Source organism: Typopeltis vanoorti, chromosome 4, assembly GCF_054136105.1.
Source record: "Typopeltis vanoorti isolate ZY-2024b chromosome 4, IOZ_Tvanoo_1.0, whole genome shotgun sequence".
Taxonomy (NCBI): Eukaryota; Metazoa; Arthropoda; class Arachnida; order Uropygi; family Thelyphonidae; genus Typopeltis; species Typopeltis vanoorti.
Genome location: NC_143552.1, coordinates 168,546,849 through 168,569,638, shown reverse-complemented (window position 1 = coordinate 168,569,638; position 22,790 = coordinate 168,546,849). Strand labels below are relative to the sequence as shown.

The window sequence follows — 22,790 nt, the reverse complement described above, 5'->3', positions numbered from 1 at the left end:
TGCTGTGTCTCAGCGAATCACATTGACATTGCTTGTGACCGCACTTTCCTAGAATAGATACCTCCGTACCACTCGCACTCGGAGGTGTTGACAACCGCAGACAGCTGTCAGTGAGCGGCTGAGTCAAGGCCAGAGAGCACTGCCCTTAATAGCACAATCCACATGCAAAGTGAGGAGTGCCTGATTTTCAAACATGTTTGAACTTGTCACAGCATTTAAAACCATTCCAAGCTCATATTACTTTTGATAATTTTTCATGGAACACTTATTCACTTTCTGCAAAACACAGTTTGAAAAAAAAAAAAAAAAAACACACATTCGTGCTGAGTTTACTTTGAAGTCCATAATAACATAATAAGATATTTTATCCTCTTGTTTACAATGAAACCTGTTCCAAACATGTGATCTTTCTTTTGGCAGCTATAAAAAATAATACGATTTTTCTTTTTCATAATCACCTCTCCTGTCCATCTCATTTCTTGTATAGCTGTAATCCTGTACTTATCCAGTTGCTCCAGCAGCATTTTTAAAGCTCCAGATTGGTAAAGAGAAAGTACGTTCCATTATCCAATTTTCAAATCCTTAAGACATTTGCCATTTTGTTACCATTTAATCCATCCAGCAGTGATTTCTTTAGATTTTGTAACAAGTTTTTTTTTGCAGTGTGGGGTCATCAGCCCAATGCCCAACCCCCAACCTGGAGGATCAGGCCTCCGTGTTTATCACCCCCGGAGACTGGGTGATCCAGCTATACCCGGCACTGGGTACCTTTTTAAGTCGCCTTGTACAACATGCATGGGCTACACTGGGGCTATTCTTATTCCTCGGCTGCCACACGGGGAAGGATAATCTTCCTACTTGGAGGAAATGCCAGCTGCGCCCACTAGGCAGTGAAAGACAGTCACCATGAAACCATTATCCCTACTTATTGCAAGCCTAAAATGCCATGTTTGGTCTCTAGAGTAGGATGGTTTCCTTGGGTAGGATCAACAATTGACAGAAATTGACTGTATATTGTGCATTACTTTTCCATTAGTGCCTGTGCATGTGTTTGATTTGGAGGAATGATAGCAGTTAATAAAGGTAATTGATATAGAATATTGGTTGGTAGCTCAGTGTGTAAGGTTATGCACTTTGAGATGAAATGATTACAAGGTGTATAAAAATGTGATGAGACTAGAGTACAAGAACTGATGAGATTTGGAGGTGATGATGGACAGCGAGTTGAAGTTCAGGAGATATTTTGCTAAGGTAAACAAAATAGCATGAAGAATTGTATGGATGTTGAAGAACACAAGTAGAGATGTGGAAATTGTTCTCTCTCTTGTTTAGGCTTTGATAAAAGCTTAATCCTTTACCCAAGTGTAGGCAAACAAAGTTTGCACCTGAAGTATCTTCAGAACTGAGGCAACTCATAATAAAGGTGGACCAAGCTCTCATCACTCCTTGTCTCGGTATCTCCCATAATGCAAAGCACATCTCCTTGTGGACATGTATAATCGGTGATAGATGAAACATTTCATCTATCACTGAGACATCATTCAGAGAGTGCAATATGAGACGTAACATATGCACAAAGACAATGCAAAACTAAGTGAAATATGGATGAAAGACTAGTCCTAACTAGGTGGGGTGCCATCTGTGGGCACCTGTTGGAGGACTAGGTTGTAAACTGGGATCTGAAAGTATTAGTATTTCCCACATTTTTGGAAATTTAATACAACAATATTTATTCAAATTAGGCTGATTTCTGAAAGCAGCAGCAGATCCCAAAAACAGTCTTCTAAATTCACTGCGATGGAGCATGGTGGTCTTTTTGCAGTTGATTCTGTGAGCTGTATCCAAAGCATGGTCTGCAAGGCCTATTAACTAGATGTATTTTTTATGTTCTTCCATGCAGATGTTGTCTTAACTTCCTGTCTGTTCCACAGTAGGCCAACTTGCAGGAAATGGCACTGAGAGAGAGAGAGGAGAGAGCTGAACTTTAGAATGGATAAGGGTAGCAAGTTTTTGCTAGGGCTAGAAAACTGTGCAGATATTGTATTTCTTTAAGATTTAAGAAACTTATGTTTTCATCTAGAAGCTCATATTGAGTGCTTATGGTCTAAAGTTACACAACTAGAAAAATTATGCATTAAACATAAGAACTTCATCAAACGATTAACGTTTCTGGTTTGGTGTAAAGACAATGATATTACACCTAATTCACAAAAATGAAACCTACATTCCATTCAGCCAAAGCAGATAGAATCTACAAGAAAACAGAGCTGGCTATCTTAAGAGAATGGATCTCAGTCATTAGATTTGATCTTTCAAAGATCAGGATAACATTCACTGTACATAGTGAATTAGCTATGTTACTACCGTCCAACTTACAGGATATTATTGACAGCCTTACATCCAACAAAGCTGCAGCAGTTTCTGATTTAAAAAAAAAAAATAAAAAAAAAAGATTTAACTTGCTTCAATAAGAAAAAGAAAAACATCTAGATCAGTCAAAAGTTATCTTCAATCTTTCTTCCAAAGTCTTACTAGCACTGAAAAAAATCTCTTAGTGAGAGGTTTTAATTTTGCTTTATCCCTCACAGAACACTCCAAAACTGGTGGTGGAAAACTAGGGCCATCCATGGAAACTGAGTAAGAGTGTAGTTAGCAAGGATGTTAGAGCTAGGTTTTTTGCTTGGAGAGTAGTGAATGAGTGGAATAGATTGCCAGAGTCTGTTGCGAGTGCCATTACTGCGAATGAGTTCAAAGCAAAGTACGATAGGTACTATGCAAATGTTAAATAGTTCTTGGGATGATGTTTAGGGCCTCCCTTGATGAGTCTAAGGACTCCTTGAAGTAACCTTGTAATAGTAATAATAATTTCTAATCTTCAGTAGCCTCCAGAACATCTTGCCACCTTCCTCATATTTATTTTCTATATTCTTACCAAGGTCTTCCCATGACTTTTGTTTAGCTACTTTTACACACACTTTCCGTAATTATAAGTTCCAGTTAGTAAGTTCTTTTATGTTTGCCATCCAACTCTTTTGTGGTCTTCCTCTTCTTCTTATTCCTTCAATCTTACCCAACATAACTGCCTTTTCCAATGATTCATCAGCCCGCATATGTCCAAAGTACATCAGCTTCTGTTTAGCGATCATCACCTCCAAGGAGAATTCTGTCTTATATTCTCTAAACCTTCTTATTGGTCATTCCTGCAGTCCATGGGATTGTTATTAATCTCTTCCATACCCATAATTCAAATGAATCAATTTGCTCTGTCTTTCTTCTTAATAATCCAGCTTTCACAACTGTACATCTCTACTGGAAATACCATTGCTTTGACTCTTAAGCGACTCCATAAATGCAAATAGATATGAAAATTTGAATATGGAAATATAAGATGCTTTTCACATGTATATCAAACACTTTTTGTCACTGTTGTATTTGTATTGAAAGCACTTTTGTGAATATATAATTGTATGTTGACCAAATGAATTGTGCATTTATTTTCCAACTAGTTATTCATGGGTTTTTGTCCTGCTGCATGCAAAAATATTTATGAATGTGCCTGTAGGCGATGGTGGTAGGTGATTTTCATTACCTGGCCTAAGACTACAACCCCTCCTTCTTAAGTCAGTTGACTTTAGTGTTTTTTAATTTCTAGGGCAGGGGAATCCAAATTATTTAGTCCTTAGTCAACTTGGTAATATGTGCTGTAAGTTGACAATCTTTCATGGGCAGCATTCCCATTTGTTTAAATAGACTTAAGTCTATTTAAACAGAAGTAGTAAATCATAGTCATAACTAAATAACATAACTGATAATAACTAAAAATGATTACCTACAATTTAGCATACAGTTAAAATTTTTATTTGTTCAAACAAATTTAAACAAACAAATTTGTTCAAATATTTGTTTGAACAAATAAATTTTTATTTGTTCAAACCAATCACAGTCTGTTTTCACAGGTTGATATACACTTATTTTCTAGTTGTAATATTTATATAGTCATCTTATACCACACCATTATAGCAATCTGATTCTATCAAGCTGCGAAAATGTTCTGACCAAAGTTCCATAGTATAAATTCTATTCTAAAGGAAACATTGCAACAAACTTTTCACTATAACAGAATATTATTTGAGTCACTACAAAAGTGTGCAATGACAATTCAAGCATGTTTTCTATTCGAATATCTACAGACTAGATAGAGAGTGAGGTTTTTATTATTGCTTTTATTTATTTATTTATTATTATTATTTTTTTTTTTGAAGAGGCGTTCTGAAGAAACAGCAGAATTACTTGCAGAAAAAGCTCGTATTGCAGAAGAAGAAGCTCTGTTATTAACCCAGAAGGCTGCAGAAGCTGAAGCGGAAATACAGCGGGTTAAAATTAGCGCCATAAAGGTAATGGACTATTCCCTATTGATATAAAGTTATTTGCTTTTTTTTTTGTCAAAAAAATACAAATTCTTTCTATTATTGTTTCATTCACAGGAAATCAGTTAATAAGGAGATATCACATTTAAATCTAAACATAGTAAGTTCACAGTAATATTAGGAACTGGCTTCCTTGCTGTGATCTGTTGCTATTCCATGTGGTTTGATGCTTACATTCAAATTGCTCTTCTCAATAATATTTGTATATCTGCTAACAACTGTTTCTAATTCTGATTCATTGTTTATTTTCCTGAGAACAAATTACTTAGTAATCTCCTGCACTTTTGTGCCTGCTTTTGACAAGTAATGTATCATTAAGTGTTGTCAATTCAGGTTAGCAAAATCTTAAAAAGTAATAGTGTTATCAACAGAGAAATTAGCAGTTGACCTTTTTGGAACATCTCCAGAACCAATGATCAAATAAATTATTTGTAAATTTACTTATGTTTCAGGACCCAAGGAAATTCCCAGCATAGACATCATGATACTTTGCAGACAGGTTATCTATCGAACAGGCGGTCATCAGCCATGGTCTTTATTGGTATATTTTATTATTGCTTACCACCTCCAAAAAAGGCTGTAAATCTGCAGTACATTAGTATTGCGGATGGGCTAAGGATTTTTTAATTTTTTTTATTTATTTATTTTTTGTGATAAAATTTATCTCTACCCACCAATCTGCTTGATCTGATTAGATGAAGAACACATTGCATTCATTCAAACCTTGCAGTCAAACTAATTTCTTAGTGTATATGTTAACGTTGACTGACCTATTGGGTCAAGTAGTCAACGTTAAGTGGTTGGGTCAAGTAGTTGTTTGCTTATACGCTCTCCAACCAACAGGTTGCAGGTTTGCCATCTAAGTTGGTGCCAGGTTGTTTTATCAACAATAGATCTAACTTTGAAGCTCCCATGGATATATTGGCAATGCACTTTATCCAGCATGGTAACAAACATCTCCAGTCCACCTCACCATCTTCATCTCTGTGGCATTTAGCTTTCATTGTTGTTTCTTTAGAGGACACCATTCTGTACATACAAGGTGGTATCAAAAAGTTTCGAGATTAGCTCTGTTTACAAGAAATCACTTTATTTATCTACATTTACACACTTTCATCTTCAAAATAGTCCCCTTGCATATCAATACGGTGTTCCCAGCATTCTTGCCACTTCTGGAATGTATCCTGGAAGTCTTCTTTTCGAAGCATGTCACGCACTTTCTGTGATTCGCGTTGGATCTCCACAGTGGTGTCAAAACGGTGACTTTTGAGCTGGATCTTCATCTTCGGGAAGAGGGCGAAGTCTGCAGGAGCCAAATCTGGCAAGTAGGGTGGGTGCGGAAGTGAGATCATGTTGTTTCTGGCGAGAAACTCGTGTGGGGAGAGCTTGGTGACAGGGTGCATTGTTGTCGTGGAGCATCCAGTTTTTCGCATACCGCCGATCTGGTCGCTTTCGCCGAATGTCCTCCCTCAGATGCCTTAAAACCTGGCAGTAGAACTCGCTATTGACGGTCTGTCCCCTGAGGTTGAATTCTCGATGCACAATAATGCGAATGTCGAAAAAGACGATGAGCATGCACTTGGTCGAGTTGCGGACCTGCCTCGCCTTTTTCGGTTGTGGAGATGATGGGCTCTTCCACTGTGAAGACTGTTGCTTCATCTCAGGGTTGTACCCGTACACCCAAGTTTCGTCACCGGTAATGATCCTCGACATGAATTGCCCAGTTTAATGCAGAATTTCACGTTAGCTCTTTGTTCTAACTTGCTGTCCATGATGCAATCGCAGAAGAATAGCATCAGTTGCACAGCTCCCGATGTACACAGGATGATGTCTTTTGGCACACTGACTTATAAAGGTGGATGCTTCCTGTGACTGTGCATGCAGCCTTGTGCTGCCATCAAAAAATGATAGTTTGTCTTGAAACTATCAAAAAGTTTCAAGACAAACCTAGTCTTGAAACCTTTTGATACCACCTCATAATAGCAGGTCCTGCTGATGCATTATATATTCTCCCCTTTACTCTTACTGGCATCTTTACTATCTCATAATACTCCAGATACAGTGCTCATACTCCAGAAAGATCACCATTTCATCCATTCGCTGTTCATGTGGTGTTCCATGTCTACATTGATGGTGCTGTCCTTTGTGTTTATAAACAAAAAATCCATTTCCACTTTAAACTCTCATCTCTAAGTGAATCTGTGAGAAGTATGTCAAAACTATACAAGGGAAGAACAGAATATATCACATTTTGGCTTTCACTAAAATCTCTATCTTGCTCTTATACAATGAAATTTATTTATTTATTTTTGGTTGTTGTTTATGTGTGTGTGTGTACACACACACACTTATCCTGTGCAGGAGAGGTACAAGAACCTATATCATATCAATCCTGTGTGTAGAGTGAAAGGTGAGGGTTGGGGGGGAAAAATTACTTGACATTTTGTTGAAGAGTTAGAGATTGTAGTTGTATGGAACACTCCAGGAGAGGATTATTTTGGAGTAGAGAGGGTAGATGGAGTAAAAGAGAAAAGTAAGTTTAATTTATTTGTAGTCATACTGAAAATGGATGATGGCAGCTGCTGCTCATGTTTTAACAGGCTGAGAGAAAGTGGAGGGATGATGGAGCAGCAGCCATGAATGTGTCTACATTAACGATAGATCTGAAACACTGCATCTCTAAGATAGAGATTGAATGTCAGCAAGGGGAGGGGACTGATATATATATATATATCACCCCCCCCTTTCTCCTCTGGACGTGAAGAATTTTTAGAGAAGTTTTTAGGTGCTTCACTCTAAATATCATCATTGTCAATTTACTCATACGGCAGGGGTGTACAGGCTACTTTGACATGGATGATTAATTTACATTTTTACTAATGTCCTATGAACAATTTTTCCCCAAATTAATCTATTACTTGTCAACACTACAATATTGTTGTATCTAGCATTTTGGTCTTTTTAAGGTCCTTCTGACTTGAATCAATCCACCTTGATCTTGGTCTTCCCTTGGGTATTTTCCTCACCATCTTGGCATCAAACATCTGTTTTGTTAACCTTTCTGTTCCCATTCTGTTTAAGTGACTGCACCATTTTCGATTAGCTCAACTCATGCATTCTTGAACTAACATTGGAAGTTCCTTCCTATATTATATTATATTAGAAAGAATTTTGTATTAAGTAAATAAGTATTTATTATGAAATAAAATATATTATAATTAAGAAGTTCTTCCTAATATCTTTATTTTTAATATGATTATGCCTTTAAAGCCATCTGTTCACTTCCTGAAACTTTCTCAGAACTCTCATATCTGTGGTCTCTAATCTTTAATGAAGTGCTTTATTTCTAACCCACTTTCCAGATCCATAACTTAAAAATGATTTTAACACTGTCTTTTATACTGCTAATTTAGTATTTTGGCTAATTTCTATTTCATATAAATTTATTTAATTGGCTCCCCAACATACTAGCTTTGCTTGTTCTATTGTATTTTCATATTTAATTTGTCATCTCCATTAAATATTGTGCCTAAATAGCTGAAATGTTTTACTGAAGAATGCAGCTGAAGTTTTCTATGTTCCTGCCTGTTTCATAGTTTGATCTTCTTATTGTTGATTTTCATGCCAAATTTGTTACAGCTGTTATTCAGTTTAGTTAGAGAATCCTGGAGACTTGCAGTAGATGTAGTCAGAAGGTACTGTGAGAACTCTACTTCAAATTTGAAATTGAGTCCACTGTTTTAGCCTTCAGAATTATGCAGTATGACTAATGTAAAACTTTTTGAATTTCATCTTTTCCTGAATAATCTACATTTTACCTGTAAAAGCTGCTCAACTTAAATTCTTTTTAAAACTTTCTTTAAAAAGTTTCTTTCTAAAATATTGTGCCTAAATAGCTGAAATGTTTTACTGAAGAATGCAGCTGAAGTTTTCTATGTTCCTGCCTGTTTCATAGTTTGATCTTCTTATTGTTGATTTTCATGCCAAATTTGTTACAGCTGTTATTCAGTTTAGTTAGAGAATCCTGGAGACTTGCAGTAGATGTAGTCAGAAGGTACTGTGAGAACTCTACTTCAAATTTGAAATTGAGTCCACTGTTTTAGCCTTCAGAATTATGCAGTATGACTAATGTAAAACTTTTTGAATTTCATCTTTTCCTGAATAATCTACATTTTACCTGTAAAAGCTGCTCAACTTAAATTCTTTTTAAAACTTTCTTACATATTTTTCTTTTGAATGTAATATTCATTTTTATACTACTTAAACTAAGTAATGATCACCTACAATTCCAGATCCTCTATATTTTCTTCTTTGTTGAACCTGCATGATAATATCACTTCACCATATCTAAATATACCCATTTCACCACTCTACATAGTGTTCTAAAGATGGGTGCATTTGGGATTTGTGTGTCTACACATAAAGAGAAAGAGAGAGATAGCAAGAGGATTGAAAAGTAGTGTCTAGAGCAGAAAAAAAAAAGTGCCTAGTTTTTTAGAGGCTGAGGAAGCTATTGATGTCATGTGCTTATGCTAAGAGCATCTGGACGTAGATATCATTGTAAATGTGAACTTAGAGCCTTTGGCAAGAGAAAATCCAGGATTGTATTTAATGGCATTGAAAGTGATCAGGTTATCTATTTTAACACTCTAAGAGTTGGAGCAGATAACAAGATGTATTGAGAAGGGTTATGATGATGCTTTTTTGAGGCAGATGATGTGTAGAATCTTGTTGTGAAGGTAGTGTTATGATAAACCAAAGTTATTTTCCAGATGGGTAGTGAAAGAGAGGAGAGAATGCCCAAGAAAGCTAATTTTCCATCCATTTCTTTCTTTATGGTGAATTTGATACGAAGTTGCTGGTTGTTGATTTTGGAATGAAGGTAGAGTAGCTTCAGTATGTGGGCATATAGTGAAGATATATCTACATAAGAATACCCAGAATTAGGTTGTATGGAGGGAAAATAGTCTTCTATGTGTTCAGGGTAGTCTGCTAAAGAGAGACGGAAGGGGGGGGGGGATGTTCTATGCCTTTAGCCTGCTTGTAAAATTTGTTTTTGTAGTAAATAAGGATTGAATGATGATATGGGGTGGGAACTTATTTAATTGGTAGGGGAATCATAGTCATTCATGGGTCTGAGAACAATATACTTTTTTATGAATGTGTGGTAGACCATAGAAGTGAGGGGTTTTATCAAAATTACTTCAATATTTTGATGGTATGTATCCTCATCTTAGCTAACATCTTCACCAAGTAATGAAGTCACTTTCGTTATTTGGTTCTTTGTGGGCTGTGCTCAGTCTCTTGATAAATAGTTATTTTCTGTTGCATAAAATAAGAGTTATTTTCCTGTTATCATGAGCAGTATCCATAATTACTATAGCCCTTACCTTCTCTGCATTAGTAATAGATGGCTGTTCTGTTTCAAAGATTTAAGGCTTTAAATGCAACTGGAGACAGGTTAGGAGAGGGGAAATTGTGCTTTTAATAGTATGGCAGTAACTTCAAGACAGAGTTTATTGGCATTATCACTTGGGAGGAAATAAAAGTTATATTTAGTGTTGTGAAAGAAATGTAGAAAAGGAAGATTCTTAAGAACAATGGAGAAATCATATGCATAATACTTTGGCAAGTGTCAAGCTCTTTGAAACAGATGATGTGCAGATTATTGTTGCATAATAGCCAATGAAAGTAAAATTACGATAAACTGAAGTTGTCAGATGACAAGCAGAGGACAGAAGAAAAGGATATTGCTTTTACAGTATTAAAAGAGACTATCAGTATTGCAAAAGCAGGAATTATTTTAGAATCATGGCATTTTTATAGAATGGGAATCCTTGCAAAAAAAAAACTTATTGTAAAACCTATGGATTTCATGGTCAGTTTTGGCCTTCAGTTATTATAAGTATTTCCTCCTGACACTGACCAGTTGTTAGAATTCATCTTGCATTCAGGTGACTTTATTTGGAAAGACAAACTTTACAAGCATATCAAAGGCCTCACCATGGGTAATCCTCTCTTAAATAAACTTTGAACATCTAGATGACTTTATTTTTCTTTATGCATTTTCAGTTATCATTCTGGGTATACCTCAGGGATGATGTTTTCACTGTATCCTGAAGCTTCTACTTCCTTTTTTTTTTTTTTCTAAACTAAAATCAACAGTCTACATCCTTGTATCAAATTACCATGGAGAAAGAAAAGGATGGAAAATTTTTCCTGAATATCCTTTTCTTCTGTCCTCTGCCTATCATCTGACAACTTCAGTTTATTGTAATTTTACTTTCACTGGCTGTTATGCAACAATAATCTGAACATCGTCTGCTTCAAAGAACTTGACACTTGCCAAAGCATTATACAGCAGAACCACTTTATCCCAAGGAGGATCCAGTGCATCTTCAATTACAAACTTTTTCTAAGAATTCTTATCCTATATGTAGAGTTCCAATTCAATACATTGCTGAAATCTGTTTTATTGTTTCATGCTTTTGAATTTCTTTTTGATTATACTTCCTCATATCATTTGAAATCCATTGTTATATTTTACATTTTTGAATTGTTAATTCAATAAAAAGTAATTGAAAATTTCAGATCAAATTATATATTTCTTTTTATAATTTATCAATAAACTTGTTGTACCTGTATGTTCTGATATTTTTTGCTATGTCATAAATGCCTCAAAAAAAAAAAAAGTTATGAAACATCCTCTGATGCCATCATCAGATCCAGCACTCTCAAACCCAGGGTCCCTTCGGTCACATGCTGTTTTTTAGGTAATTATATTTCAATTGTTGCATAAATTATTCAGTTTCATTTCTCCTTCCTGTAAACTCCCTCGTATGGATAAATGTATACATGCCAGTTTATATCTTCCATCGTGCCCATAGGTCTATATCAGCAATCGACTTTTTGTCCTGTTGAACTCTACCTCACATCAGATAGTTTCAAACTCATTTTCTCTCTCTCAATCCTGGTCTTGCTTTCATGTTGACCTTCTACATTTATTGGTTTTGTTTCTTGTGTTGTCATTAACAATATCCATCCTATTCCATATGATTTGTCTTACTGAAAATTCAGTATTCTTTACATTCTACCCCTGTATCTTTTTCTATCAACCAGGTCTCACTAATACCTGTAATTTTCTCCAGTTTTATCGTATCCCATAGTTTTTTTTCATAATTCATACAATTTTAATAGTCTTTGTTAATTTGATTACAAAGAAAAGCCATCAAAAATATTGAAAGATAAAGATGATAGAATCTGAAAATTGTTCGGGACTGCTTAGTCCTGTATTTGATCATCATCTTGTCTTGTATTAGGCCTCAGAGCCTGTTACAGATGTCTCATTCCATCTTTTATATTGTCTTCCAACTGATCTCCTCCCCATGTGTTTGTATTCAAGGATTTGTTTCTACTAATGTTCATTCTTTCAATGTGCTGTTTCCATTTTCATCTATAGTTGTGGGTATATTCTATTATTGGTTGTTCATTGATTTCTTCCATTAGATGTATCAACAAGGTGTATCAACAGGATACACCTTGTTGATACATCTAACAAGGTGTATCCTGTGGTTTTCTTCATAAATTTCCTTCCTTTCGTATCTTCCATGCCTCACTTTCGTAAGTCAACACCGGTCTTGCCAGTGTTTTATAAGCTCTAATCTGAGTATGTTTTTTGTACCTTCGAAGGTTTAAAAACTTGATTTATAATATTTAAAGCTCTATAAAAAAATTAAAAACTTTCATTTCTATGCCTTTTATTCTCTGTAGGTTAGGTGATATCCAAGGTATTTAAAACAGTTGACTTTTCAATAATTGTATTGTCTAAACAGATTTTACTTCTTATTGGTTCTCTTCCCTTAAAGACAAGTACCTTTGTCTTCTTTTGAAATTTCCATATTAATTTTTTTTACTATTAGATTAAGATCATGGATAAAGTATTGCAGATTAGTTTCAGAGGTTGCAAGCATAGCCTGATCATCTGCAAATAGTATTGTGTCTATATAAATGCCTCCGTAGTGCAATTGAAAGAACGATGGTACATTGCACCCTTTGATTGGAAAAGGCCTAAGTTCGATTCTCATCATGATGGGAGGAATCTTTGTATGGACTTTTTCAATTGAAGGTGAGTTAGCCGATCTCATACAGAGGTAGCAGAGTTTTTTCTCCCAGAAACTCAGGTGTCTCATCATGCATACAGACAAATCAGCCCTTCAGAACACATGCAATTTACAGACAAAAAATACTAGTTGTGGTGGGCGGTAGATGGCGTTGATGTGGATGAATGGTAGTAGAGGTTCAGTGTAGTGGTTGAGATGGAGAGTTGTACAGTAGGTATCCTCCCGTGATGAGTCTTCAGACTCCTTGGAGGTGTCACAAATAATAATAATAATAAATATTAGTGCATTTGTTAATTGGGATATAACCATGTACTGTGAGTCTCCAATGTCTTACTATTGAATTCATATAGATTGTGAAGAGAATGGGTGATAGGCTACAGCCTTTCCTTACTCCCCTGTTTATAGGTTCCCAGTCAGAGATTCTGCCATTAACATTTACTGCAATCGTGTTATCTGTATATGCCTTTTATTCTCTTTAATTAGGTGATGGGAGAACTCTATCATTTATTAATATCTCAAAAGTTTATTGCTGTTAACTCTCTCAAATGCCTTAGAATAATCAATAAAAGCAATATGGGTTTCCACATTATATTCTTTATGCTTTTTCAATAAAATTTTTAAGGTTAATTATCCATCTGCCCAAGAGCAGCCTCTCCTGAATCCATTCTGCTCTTCTCCTATCTATCAATTCTTCATAGAATTGGGAAAATCTGTTTTTCAGAATTTTACTATAGATATTATATCCAGAGTTTAGAAGACTAATTCCTTTATAATTTTCACAGCTATTAATATCGCCCTTCTTGTATATCGGAATAACTATCCTTTTGCCAGTCTTTTGGTGGTAGTTCACCACTCCATATTTTATTTATTAGTTTAAGTAAACGAATTTTGAGATTTGGGCCTGCATGTTTGATTAATTCAGTATTTAACCCATCTTCGCCTGGTGTTTTATGGCTTTTACAACTTTTTAGAGTAGTTTTCTAACTTGTCTCTTGATATAGGATCCAAAAGTGCCTCATTATTGAAATGTATTATTTCAAAATCTTTATTGTGAGACCAAAAGGTTTTATAATAGCTTAGCAAGGTATTCTGATCGATCGGTGAAAGACATGTGTTTTCTCTTAGATCTCTGTTTAAATTATTTAATATTTTAAAAGTATTGGACGCTGGGCATGTAATATTTTAAGTTGCTAAGTATTTTTTAAAAGCATTCCTCTTGTCTTCAATAATTTGAGCGATCTGATCATTCCATCTTCTAATTCCCTTTCTTCTCTGCCACTTCCTCTTCTTTCCCAGTGATTCATTGGCTGCGTCTGTTATAATTGTTTTGATGTTATTCCATTCTTCCTCGACAGTTTTATCTAAATTTATATTTTCTGTTTTTTCATTAATTCTTTTTTTATAGAGCTATTTAATGCTAGGGTCATTTAAAACGCCAATCTTAAAAAAGGATTCCTGTTCAGATGAATGGGCTTTTCTCATTAACCATTGAGGTGAGAATCTCAGGTTTGAAACAAGAAGAAAGTGGTCCATTTCTAATTCACAACCTCCGTATACTCTTGCATCTAGAATGAATTTTGCAAGTTTTTTATTAGCTATTACATAATCGATAATTGTCTGCGAACCCCTTGCTGACCAAGTATGTTTATGACAGTCCTTATTCTTAAAGAATGAAGTTGTGATTTTTAAACTATTAAATACTGAAAAATCAATTTTTTTTTTTCTGTTGTTATTGCATATATGTTTTCCGTAATTTCCTGCACAATCAGTAATAGGGATGTCTCCAATTCTGGCATTAAGGACTCCAAGAACAGATATGTAATCATTTTTATCTATCTTTTTCCAGACATCTTGTAGCATATTGTAGAATTCGTTACTTCAAGACCAACCACTTCCCCTAGACCTACCTGGTGTATACTAGGTCCCTTGCAGCTGTAAACTGCCTTACTTTGGCCAAACAGGCAGGACAGTGAATATGAATTTCTGAACACAAGGACTACATCCGTTTTCACAAGTACATCCATTCTGTGACCATGCTCTGGATACACGCCACAGAATACGGTGGAAGAAAGCTACAGTAATACACCGTAGCAAATACAAATTCAAAAGACTATTTATGGAATCAGCCTCAGCCCTAAGAAACTCTCCAAACCTCAACAAATTTGGTTGTATGTGACTGCCCAAAATTTGGGAGTCTTACATCAGCAGGCCAATGGCCAAGAACACCTACTTAGCCCACTAGAGGGCACCATCAGGACTTTTAGGAGAAGAATAGCTTCATCTCTTCATTCTCAGTTACTGTGTTGTAGTGCCTACATGCATGTGCCATTTTTTGTAAGTTCCTTTTGAAGATGGCAACGTGACGTTGCCGAAATATCGGAAATATTTATTAAAGTGTAATTTAATTTATATTCGTATCTACGTTGTTCAATTCCTTAAGTGATTTAATCATACATTCTTGATATACACTTGTTCACTTACAAAAATGGCAATAATAGTGTTTTATAAAATTTACATAATCTACAAGGGGTGGCCACTTGAGTGCACCATTTTTTTCCGTGCTCGAGTTAACTCAACCATAGCAGTTAAAATGTTAAACATCTAATATCTTTATTCATTATTTTACTTTCAGTGTATTTGTGCTTATTTATATCAGAAATTTTATTAACATATAATTCCACATTTACAGACAGAAGAAGAAAAATTGGTAATGGAAAGGAAAGCACAGGAAGCTGAACTCTTAGCTACAAAAATGGTAGAAGAATCTGAAAGGAGGTGCATATACTTTAATAATGTTATCATAATAATCATAAATTTAACATCTCTGAATTAATATTTTTAAATACTATAAATATCCTCTTCATTTTAGAAATGATGGCCTTTACAACCGTGTCATAAATAACTCTTAATAAGTAGAGGTAGGGGATATTAAAAGAGTTATTTATAACACGGTTGTAAAGTCCATAATTTCTAAAATGAATGCTGATCACCGTGTAACACTAAAAGAAAGGATAAATATCTTCCGTTGAAACAGTGCTCTCTGGGTAAGAATTTTCATTTTATTTTATTATTTTTTATAACATTCTAGATGTTGAAATCTTTATGTGGATAAATTAAATTTCTTTAAGTAATATATGTAAAAAAGACCATCTTTGCATATATATTATATTCCCATGTATATTGTTTCCAACAATTATTATATTTCTCTATTCTTAGCAAAGGTAGGTACCAATTTACCATATCCACATTTTTTTTTCACACCTATTGTTAAACTTGTCAAATAGGTGTTAAGCTTAGATGCTGGTTTAAACTCATAATTAGGTTAAATGGAATAAATTCAGGACAGAGAAATAATTAAATACAAGTCAATCATTTATAATATTTCATATGTCACAGAGATATCTGGAGTACAATATAAAATTGTGATAACTCACACAGAAACACACAATACACTAAGTGGAAAAAGTTAATCTAGAAGCCTAAAGTTCTATGAGGGACTCCCTCTATAGATGATGTTGGTGCCTTTGGCTTTTGGACAGGAGGTCTATAAATTAATGTTTCCCAAAACTTGGGAAGTTTAACACGACCATATTTATTTATTTAGATTAGGTTGCTTTTTTAAATCTGCTGCTGATTCAAAAAAAAAAAAAATCTTTCAACTTGGTATTTGCTGCAGTGAAGCATAGTAATTTTTTTTTTTTCCATTTGATTCTGTGCAGTTCATGGTCAGCTAGACCTGACTGGCCATAATTGTGGCATCAGACGTATTTCTTGTGTTTGCCAAAACAGATGTCAGTAGATCTCTCAGTTTGTCCATAATTTGACAAGCTGTATAAACAAGGAATCTTTTAAACAGCTGGAACCAAGAGTAGAGGAAGTGGATCTTTACGAGAGCAGATAATCGCTTCCAGTTTCAAATGAGGTTAGAAGAAAATTGTGCAGAGATTATATTTTTTAAAGTTCTGGGTATTTTTTCTGAGGTGCTCCAGATATAGGTAACAGTAATTGCATTACTGTTCCATGCATCGTGATATGTATGTTATGAGGTGACTGCAAGAACAACTGTTTTAACCTTTTTGACATTGTAGCCATTGGATAGGAAGGTATGGCAAATAAAGGAGAATTCAGTGTAAATGAGCCTAATTGGAACAGAAAATGGAAGCTATATTGATAAGGATTTTAATAATACAATATTGCTGGGAAGGAATGGGGGGGGGGTCTTATGTATCTACTCGTGCAATAGGTTTTTCAGTAAACAGAGAAATAAAGAGTGCTGTTAGGAAGACATGCTTGGAGTTTCCAGAAAAGGCAGGCTATTGTTAATTTCTTTTTCTGTAGTGAAGTGGATTCTGAGGGCTGACTGGTAGGGTGGGGGGGATGAAAGAGCAATGTATTCAAATAGAGAACAAAATAATCAATGTCATTCAGTGAAATTGAACATTAAACAGCACTCATTATACTAGCTATCTCATATTTACTTTTTATGATTATACTCATCATGATGCTAATTACAGATATAGACTATATTTGTCTGTTCGGTCGTTTCATTATCCGTCTAATATCTATTTTTGAGGTCTACCCATTGTTGTCTTTCCAGTTGGTTTGTATTTTATTATTTGTTTAGAATATCGGGTGTTGGCCATTCAGTGTATGTGTTTTATCCATTTTTGTTTATAATTGTTTAGTTTTTTTCTATTGATTTTGTTTTTAGTTCTTTTAAAATATCTTTTGTTCCTTTTTTTGGTCTAATAATGTGTATTTTGCAGTTCTTCTCATAAATCTCATTTGACTTGTTTTTATTCTTTGTTTGTTGTCCAAATTTCACTGCCATATAATAATGTGGGCACTGCTAAAGTATTGTATGTTTTCAAGCTTGTTTCTTTTTGTACTATATTTGGATTGAGTGTTCTATTTATCAGGCCTGTAATCTATAAACATTTTGAAGTTTTTAATTGTATGTCTTTTTTTTCCTTTATATGATATTTCACATCCAAGAACAAATGAAAGTATTTATTTAGTTCTATTATTTTATTATTAATAACTATTTTATTTCTAACTGGAGTTTGTTCACAAAGTGCCATTGTTTTAGTTTTATGTATGGATATTCATTCCAAACTGTTCTACTATAACGTTTAAATTATATATTGGTCTTTGTAAATTGTCTTCCTTATCTGATATTATTACCTGATCATCTGCAAATAATAGCATATTTATATTGTTATTCTGGGAAATTTCTATACCTAGATTGTTTAAGGTGTTCCACTGTAATTCCCTCAATGAGTTTTTGTACTCCCTGGAGGTGTCATGTAATAATAATAATAATTATTAATATTTCATTAATGTAAATATTGAAAAGTGTTGGAGACAGAGGACATCCCTGTCTTACTCTTTGTTTTATAGATTGTTTTTCAGACATTTTTTCATTTATTTTTATTTTTATTTCATTATCGTTGCATATATTCAATATTGCATGTAGTAAAATATTAGATATATTTATTCTTTGTAATATATCAAACAGTATATATCTTTTTACAAGCTGGCCTGCCTGGCCGAGTGGTTTAGCATATCCGCTCTCCAGCCAAAAGGCTGCGGGTTCGAATCCCGTCGTGGGCATGGATGTTTGTGATTGTCTGTGAAAATACTAGTGGTGGTGGGCAGTAGATGAAGATTGTAGTTGGTGAATTGAGTGCTGGAGACGGAGCTATAGAGTAGTTACCCTCCCTCGATGAGTCTTTGGACTCCCTGGAGGTGTCATGTAATAATGATGATAATAAACAAAACATGAGTTTCTAAATTAAATTCTCTTTTTTTTTCTATAAGTAATTTTAAACAAAAAGCTACATCCATTGTAGAGCATCTTTTCTAAATCCATTTTGACATTCTAAGAATATTTTTTCACTGTATATTTTCAATTTTTCATTAAGTATTCTCCTGCATATTTTGTAGCATGTTTTCAATAATCTGTAATTGGCAGGTTTTGTTTTATCTCCTTTTTTAAATATAGGTATTACTATACGTGTATTCCATTCTATTGGTATTTGTCCATTTGTATATATTTTATTTAAAAATTTTAATAATCTCTGATGAAATTTTTTTCCAGCTAATTTATACAGTTCGGAGTTTATCCCATCTTCTCCTGCCGATTTGCCATTTTTTATTTTACTTAGGTTGTCCTTTAATTCTTTCATTGTTATTATATCATTTAAAGCATTTTGTAACTTATTGGTGTAATTTGTTTATATTTGCTACTTAACCATCTTTTAAAGGCCAGCTTTAGTACAGACAGGAAAAATAGACATTCCTACAATCCCAAAGTCATGATCAATAACAAGCTAATTGAAAAAGTCACAAATCCAAAATACCTTGGTATTACGCTTGATCAGGAATTACGTTTTGCACAACACATCTCTAACACTTCCAACAGAGCTCTAAAAAAATTAAATATACTGAAAAGGCTTTGTGGAACAAATTGGGGCGCAAAGCCAAAAATCCTCAAAACTACTTACACTACACTAATAAGGCCAATAATGGAATATGCAGCACCTATCTGGTCACCTTCGGCCTCATCGGTAAAGAAAAAACTAGACAAAATACAAGCAAAAGCATCCAAGATTATCATTGGTGCAGTCTCATCCACTAACAACATCAGAGCCCAACAGGAATGTGGGCTTGACCTGCTGGAGGACAGACGAAAATTTGCCACCATAAAATTCATAAATAATATCAGAAGCTACCAAAGTGATCATATCTCCCTAAAAACTTATGAACATTGGAACCAAATTTGCAGACTTCACAGATCATCGACTTTACAATATGATGACACTATCAGGAAAGAAATAGGTCTTGATCAGCAAAATGTCCACATAAACAAAGAACCTCTATTTACCAGTCCTTTACCTTCAAATACCTCCATAAATCTAAACCTTACCAAACTCTGTACAAAAAAAGAACCAAAAGAAATGCTTAAAGAAAAAGGCCTAAATACCATCAACCTTCTTTCATCCTCCAAACAGGTTATTTGTTATACCGATGGATCATCAGACACCAATATGATTAATGGAGGCGCTGGTGTTCTCCTTCTACTCCCGAAAGGTGAAAAACTTTCAATAAAAGTTGGATCTGGGAGAATCGCTTCCAATTTTACCAGCGAACTCTACGCAATAAATAAAGCACTAGAAGCCTACTTAAATCTATCATCATCTCAACAATCTGAAGGAATTATAATTTACAGTGACTCAAGATCAGCTATGGAGGCAATCAAAAATGGCAATACCAAGCTCACACAAGACATCCATAAACTCTTAAATCATCTAAAGTGTTTAGGTAAAAGTTGCATTTTACAATGGATTCCTGCTCATGTAGGCATTGATCACAACGAAGCAGCTGATAAATTAGCAAAAGAGGCCAGAGAACTCAACCAAGAAACTCACATGATAACTCTTGCTGATGCCAATGCACTAGCAAAAGCTAAACTAATTCCATTGAAATCAGTGATACAACATCAAATTCTCGAGATCAATGCTGACAGAAGGACCTCCACCACGATAGCAAGACTACGAACAGGACATTATAGAGGAATGAAGATCAATACAGATGATACGAGAACATATAGAAACTGCAACAACTGCCCCAATACTGAACTGACACCCACTCACATCTTTACCTGTCCAGCAATTACAGCAGCCTTGCAAGAAATAGATCCTAATCCTGAACAACAGCTCTATACAAACAAAATCACAGACATAGCCAAAGCAGTACAAAGAGCACACGGAAACATCTAAGACTCTTCAAAGGACAACAACAACAACAAGGCCAGCTTTTTTTTTTTCAATTATTGGTTTTATTTCATTGTTGCATATATGTAATTTTTTATTTTTATGATTCACTTATGGTTCGCTTAGTAATTCTACTATTTCGACTGATTCAGTTACCTCCCCTACCATAGGCATTCCTTAAAATCATTCTGCTGTATACATTTTTTCTTTTACTTGCAGCATATTGAAAGAACTGTTTGGGAATCTCTTTAGCCTGCATTGCTAACTTCCTTTCATAATCTGCGTTTGCTTCTCTTACCACACTAGTTATCCTTCTGGCCTGTGCCTTTTACTGTTCATGTGCCTGCAGGTCACCTTTCTCCTTAAATTCCTCCACAATTGTTTTTTTTTTTTTTTTTTTTTCTTCAGCTCAATCTTAATGGTGTTATTCATCCATTTAACTCCCACTTCATTAACTATCCTGATTCTAGGTATGCAGTCAGCCATTACCTCCCTCAAACACTCCTTTACCACTTCCCATGCACTATCAACATCCAGCCCTTGCAGTTTTACATGCAAGGGCTGGATGGCACTGATCCAATCAATCTCCAAAGCTTGTCATACTTACCAGCCCGGTAATTCCACCCTGTCTTAACTGAAAATTCCACACATTTATCCACCTCCCAAGTCGAGACCACATGATCACTCTCACCATTTGGTGGCAATGTGGTCATATTCATTAAGTCAAATTCTCAGATGCAATTTCTAGATCAAGCACTCTCGAACCCCTAGTATATTCCATTACATGCTGTCTCATGCACTAAAAAAGTAACTGCATAAAATCCATTTCCTTCCTCCTTCCAATCAATGTTATCATAGTTGAAATCCCCATAATAATTATCTGTCCTCCACCCATTGAGTATATTTGCCAATGCATACTATCTCCATCATCTATTCCATCCCCTGGTCTATAGCAGCACCCATCTGTATATTTTTTTTCTGCTGACTGCAATTTCACACCAGATATATCATCTTCTGTTAGCCATGTCTCACTAATGCCAGTAACCTTTGCTGGGATGAGCCAATCAAGCCAAAATTCCTCCTGCTCATTCCTAATACTCCTGGCATTAGTGTACATAAAGTACAAAAGCCCCCTAGTCCCACCCCTATTTTGACACCTTATACTAACTATCCCATTCTGGTTTGTTACCCTTGGTACTAATTCTGGCATATTATACACATTCTTACACTCAACTGCCTCACTGATGTCTTCATGTCCACTCAACAACTCCCCCTTAAAAGCTAGTTTCCCTGATTCTGTACATCCACTTTCACTTCATTCAGCAACAATTTTTCCAGTCTCTGAACATCAAAGCCATACAGATGCAAACCATCCTTCTTGTATAAGTCCTTTTGACTATCAAACTCGCTCCACACATCCACAAACTCCACAACAATCTTTCTACATAACCTACACATAGAGCCATTCACTATTATGGCCCTCCTTCTCAACTCTACTCAGTCGCACCTTTTATGATTGAATCACCATATAACACTCACTCCTTAATTTTTCTTTCACACCCGATCATGCCCTCATTTTTCTTATCTTGCATTTGCTTCTTTTTGTTAGCTGATCCACTGAGTATCTATATCTCCCGCATTGCAGCTAACTCTTTATTTTTTATATCAGTCAAACCATTCTCTCGTTCTATACTTTTACACTTACTTTCAATTTTTTTTTTCATTTTACACAAATTATGGACTATACAACCATGTTATAAATAATTATTTTAATTTCCTGATGTTTCGACCTTCATATTAAGGTCATCATCTAACATTTTGGCCCTCCTTCTCAACTCTACAATAAAATAAATTAACTACATCAAAGCTATATTTTATTTAAGACAACATCAGAGAAACATTCTTTCATATAGATAATTTTGTTGCAGTAAAAATGATGTTCTAATTTAACATGACAATTGTTATATTAGATTTAAGATCCTGGATTATCTATGGTCCTATTTATAATTAACTCTTAGGAAGAAAGACTAAGTGGGTTGAATATGTGCCTTCCATATGATTGGGATTTTTAGATCATCATTGTTGTTAAGATTAGGGTGATTGATAAGAATCTCACAGACCTCCTTAAATTTACATTCATACCATGTTTGGTGGGATGTAAACAACAGGTGCTTTTCCAGTCAATTGTATTCAGGGCTTGATCAGAGAGGCTAGCTTGACCATAGTTATTCTATTTAATGTGTCATTTATGTTCCTTTTTTTTCTGATAGGAATTGTGCTTTCTGTTTGCCCTATATAGGGCAAATTACAGGTGCAGTGAATATGGTATACTCCAGGGTGGGCCCAGTGGAGGGAGGGTATGTTGAGTAAGGATGAGTTGAGTAAGTTCTTTAATTTTGCAGGAAATTTAAAGGTGGCTTTAAGGTTGTATTTTTGTAGTATTCTGTTTATTTTGTCTGATATCTCTT

At 34.8% G+C, this 22,790-nt stretch overlaps 1 protein-coding gene across 3 annotated transcripts in view; it reads left to right on the top strand.

The window, feature by feature from the left end:
- Positions 1-22,790, top strand: part of Mer (ezrin/radixin/moesin family protein merlin) — a 488,739-nt gene that overhangs the window by 313,885 nt on the left and 152,064 nt on the right. For all 3 annotated transcript variants that reach the window (XR_016548261.1, XR_016548262.1, XM_090392086.1), the window contains exons 10-11: positions 4,263-4,394; positions 15,237-15,322. Coding sequence is in view for 1 of the 3 variants with exons in the window: in XM_090392086.1 (XP_090248212.1) it covers positions 4,263-4,394; positions 15,237-15,322 (218 nt within the window). In the remaining 2 variants the exon portion in view is untranslated. The remainder of the gene's footprint in view (positions 1-4,262; positions 4,395-15,236; positions 15,323-22,790) is intronic.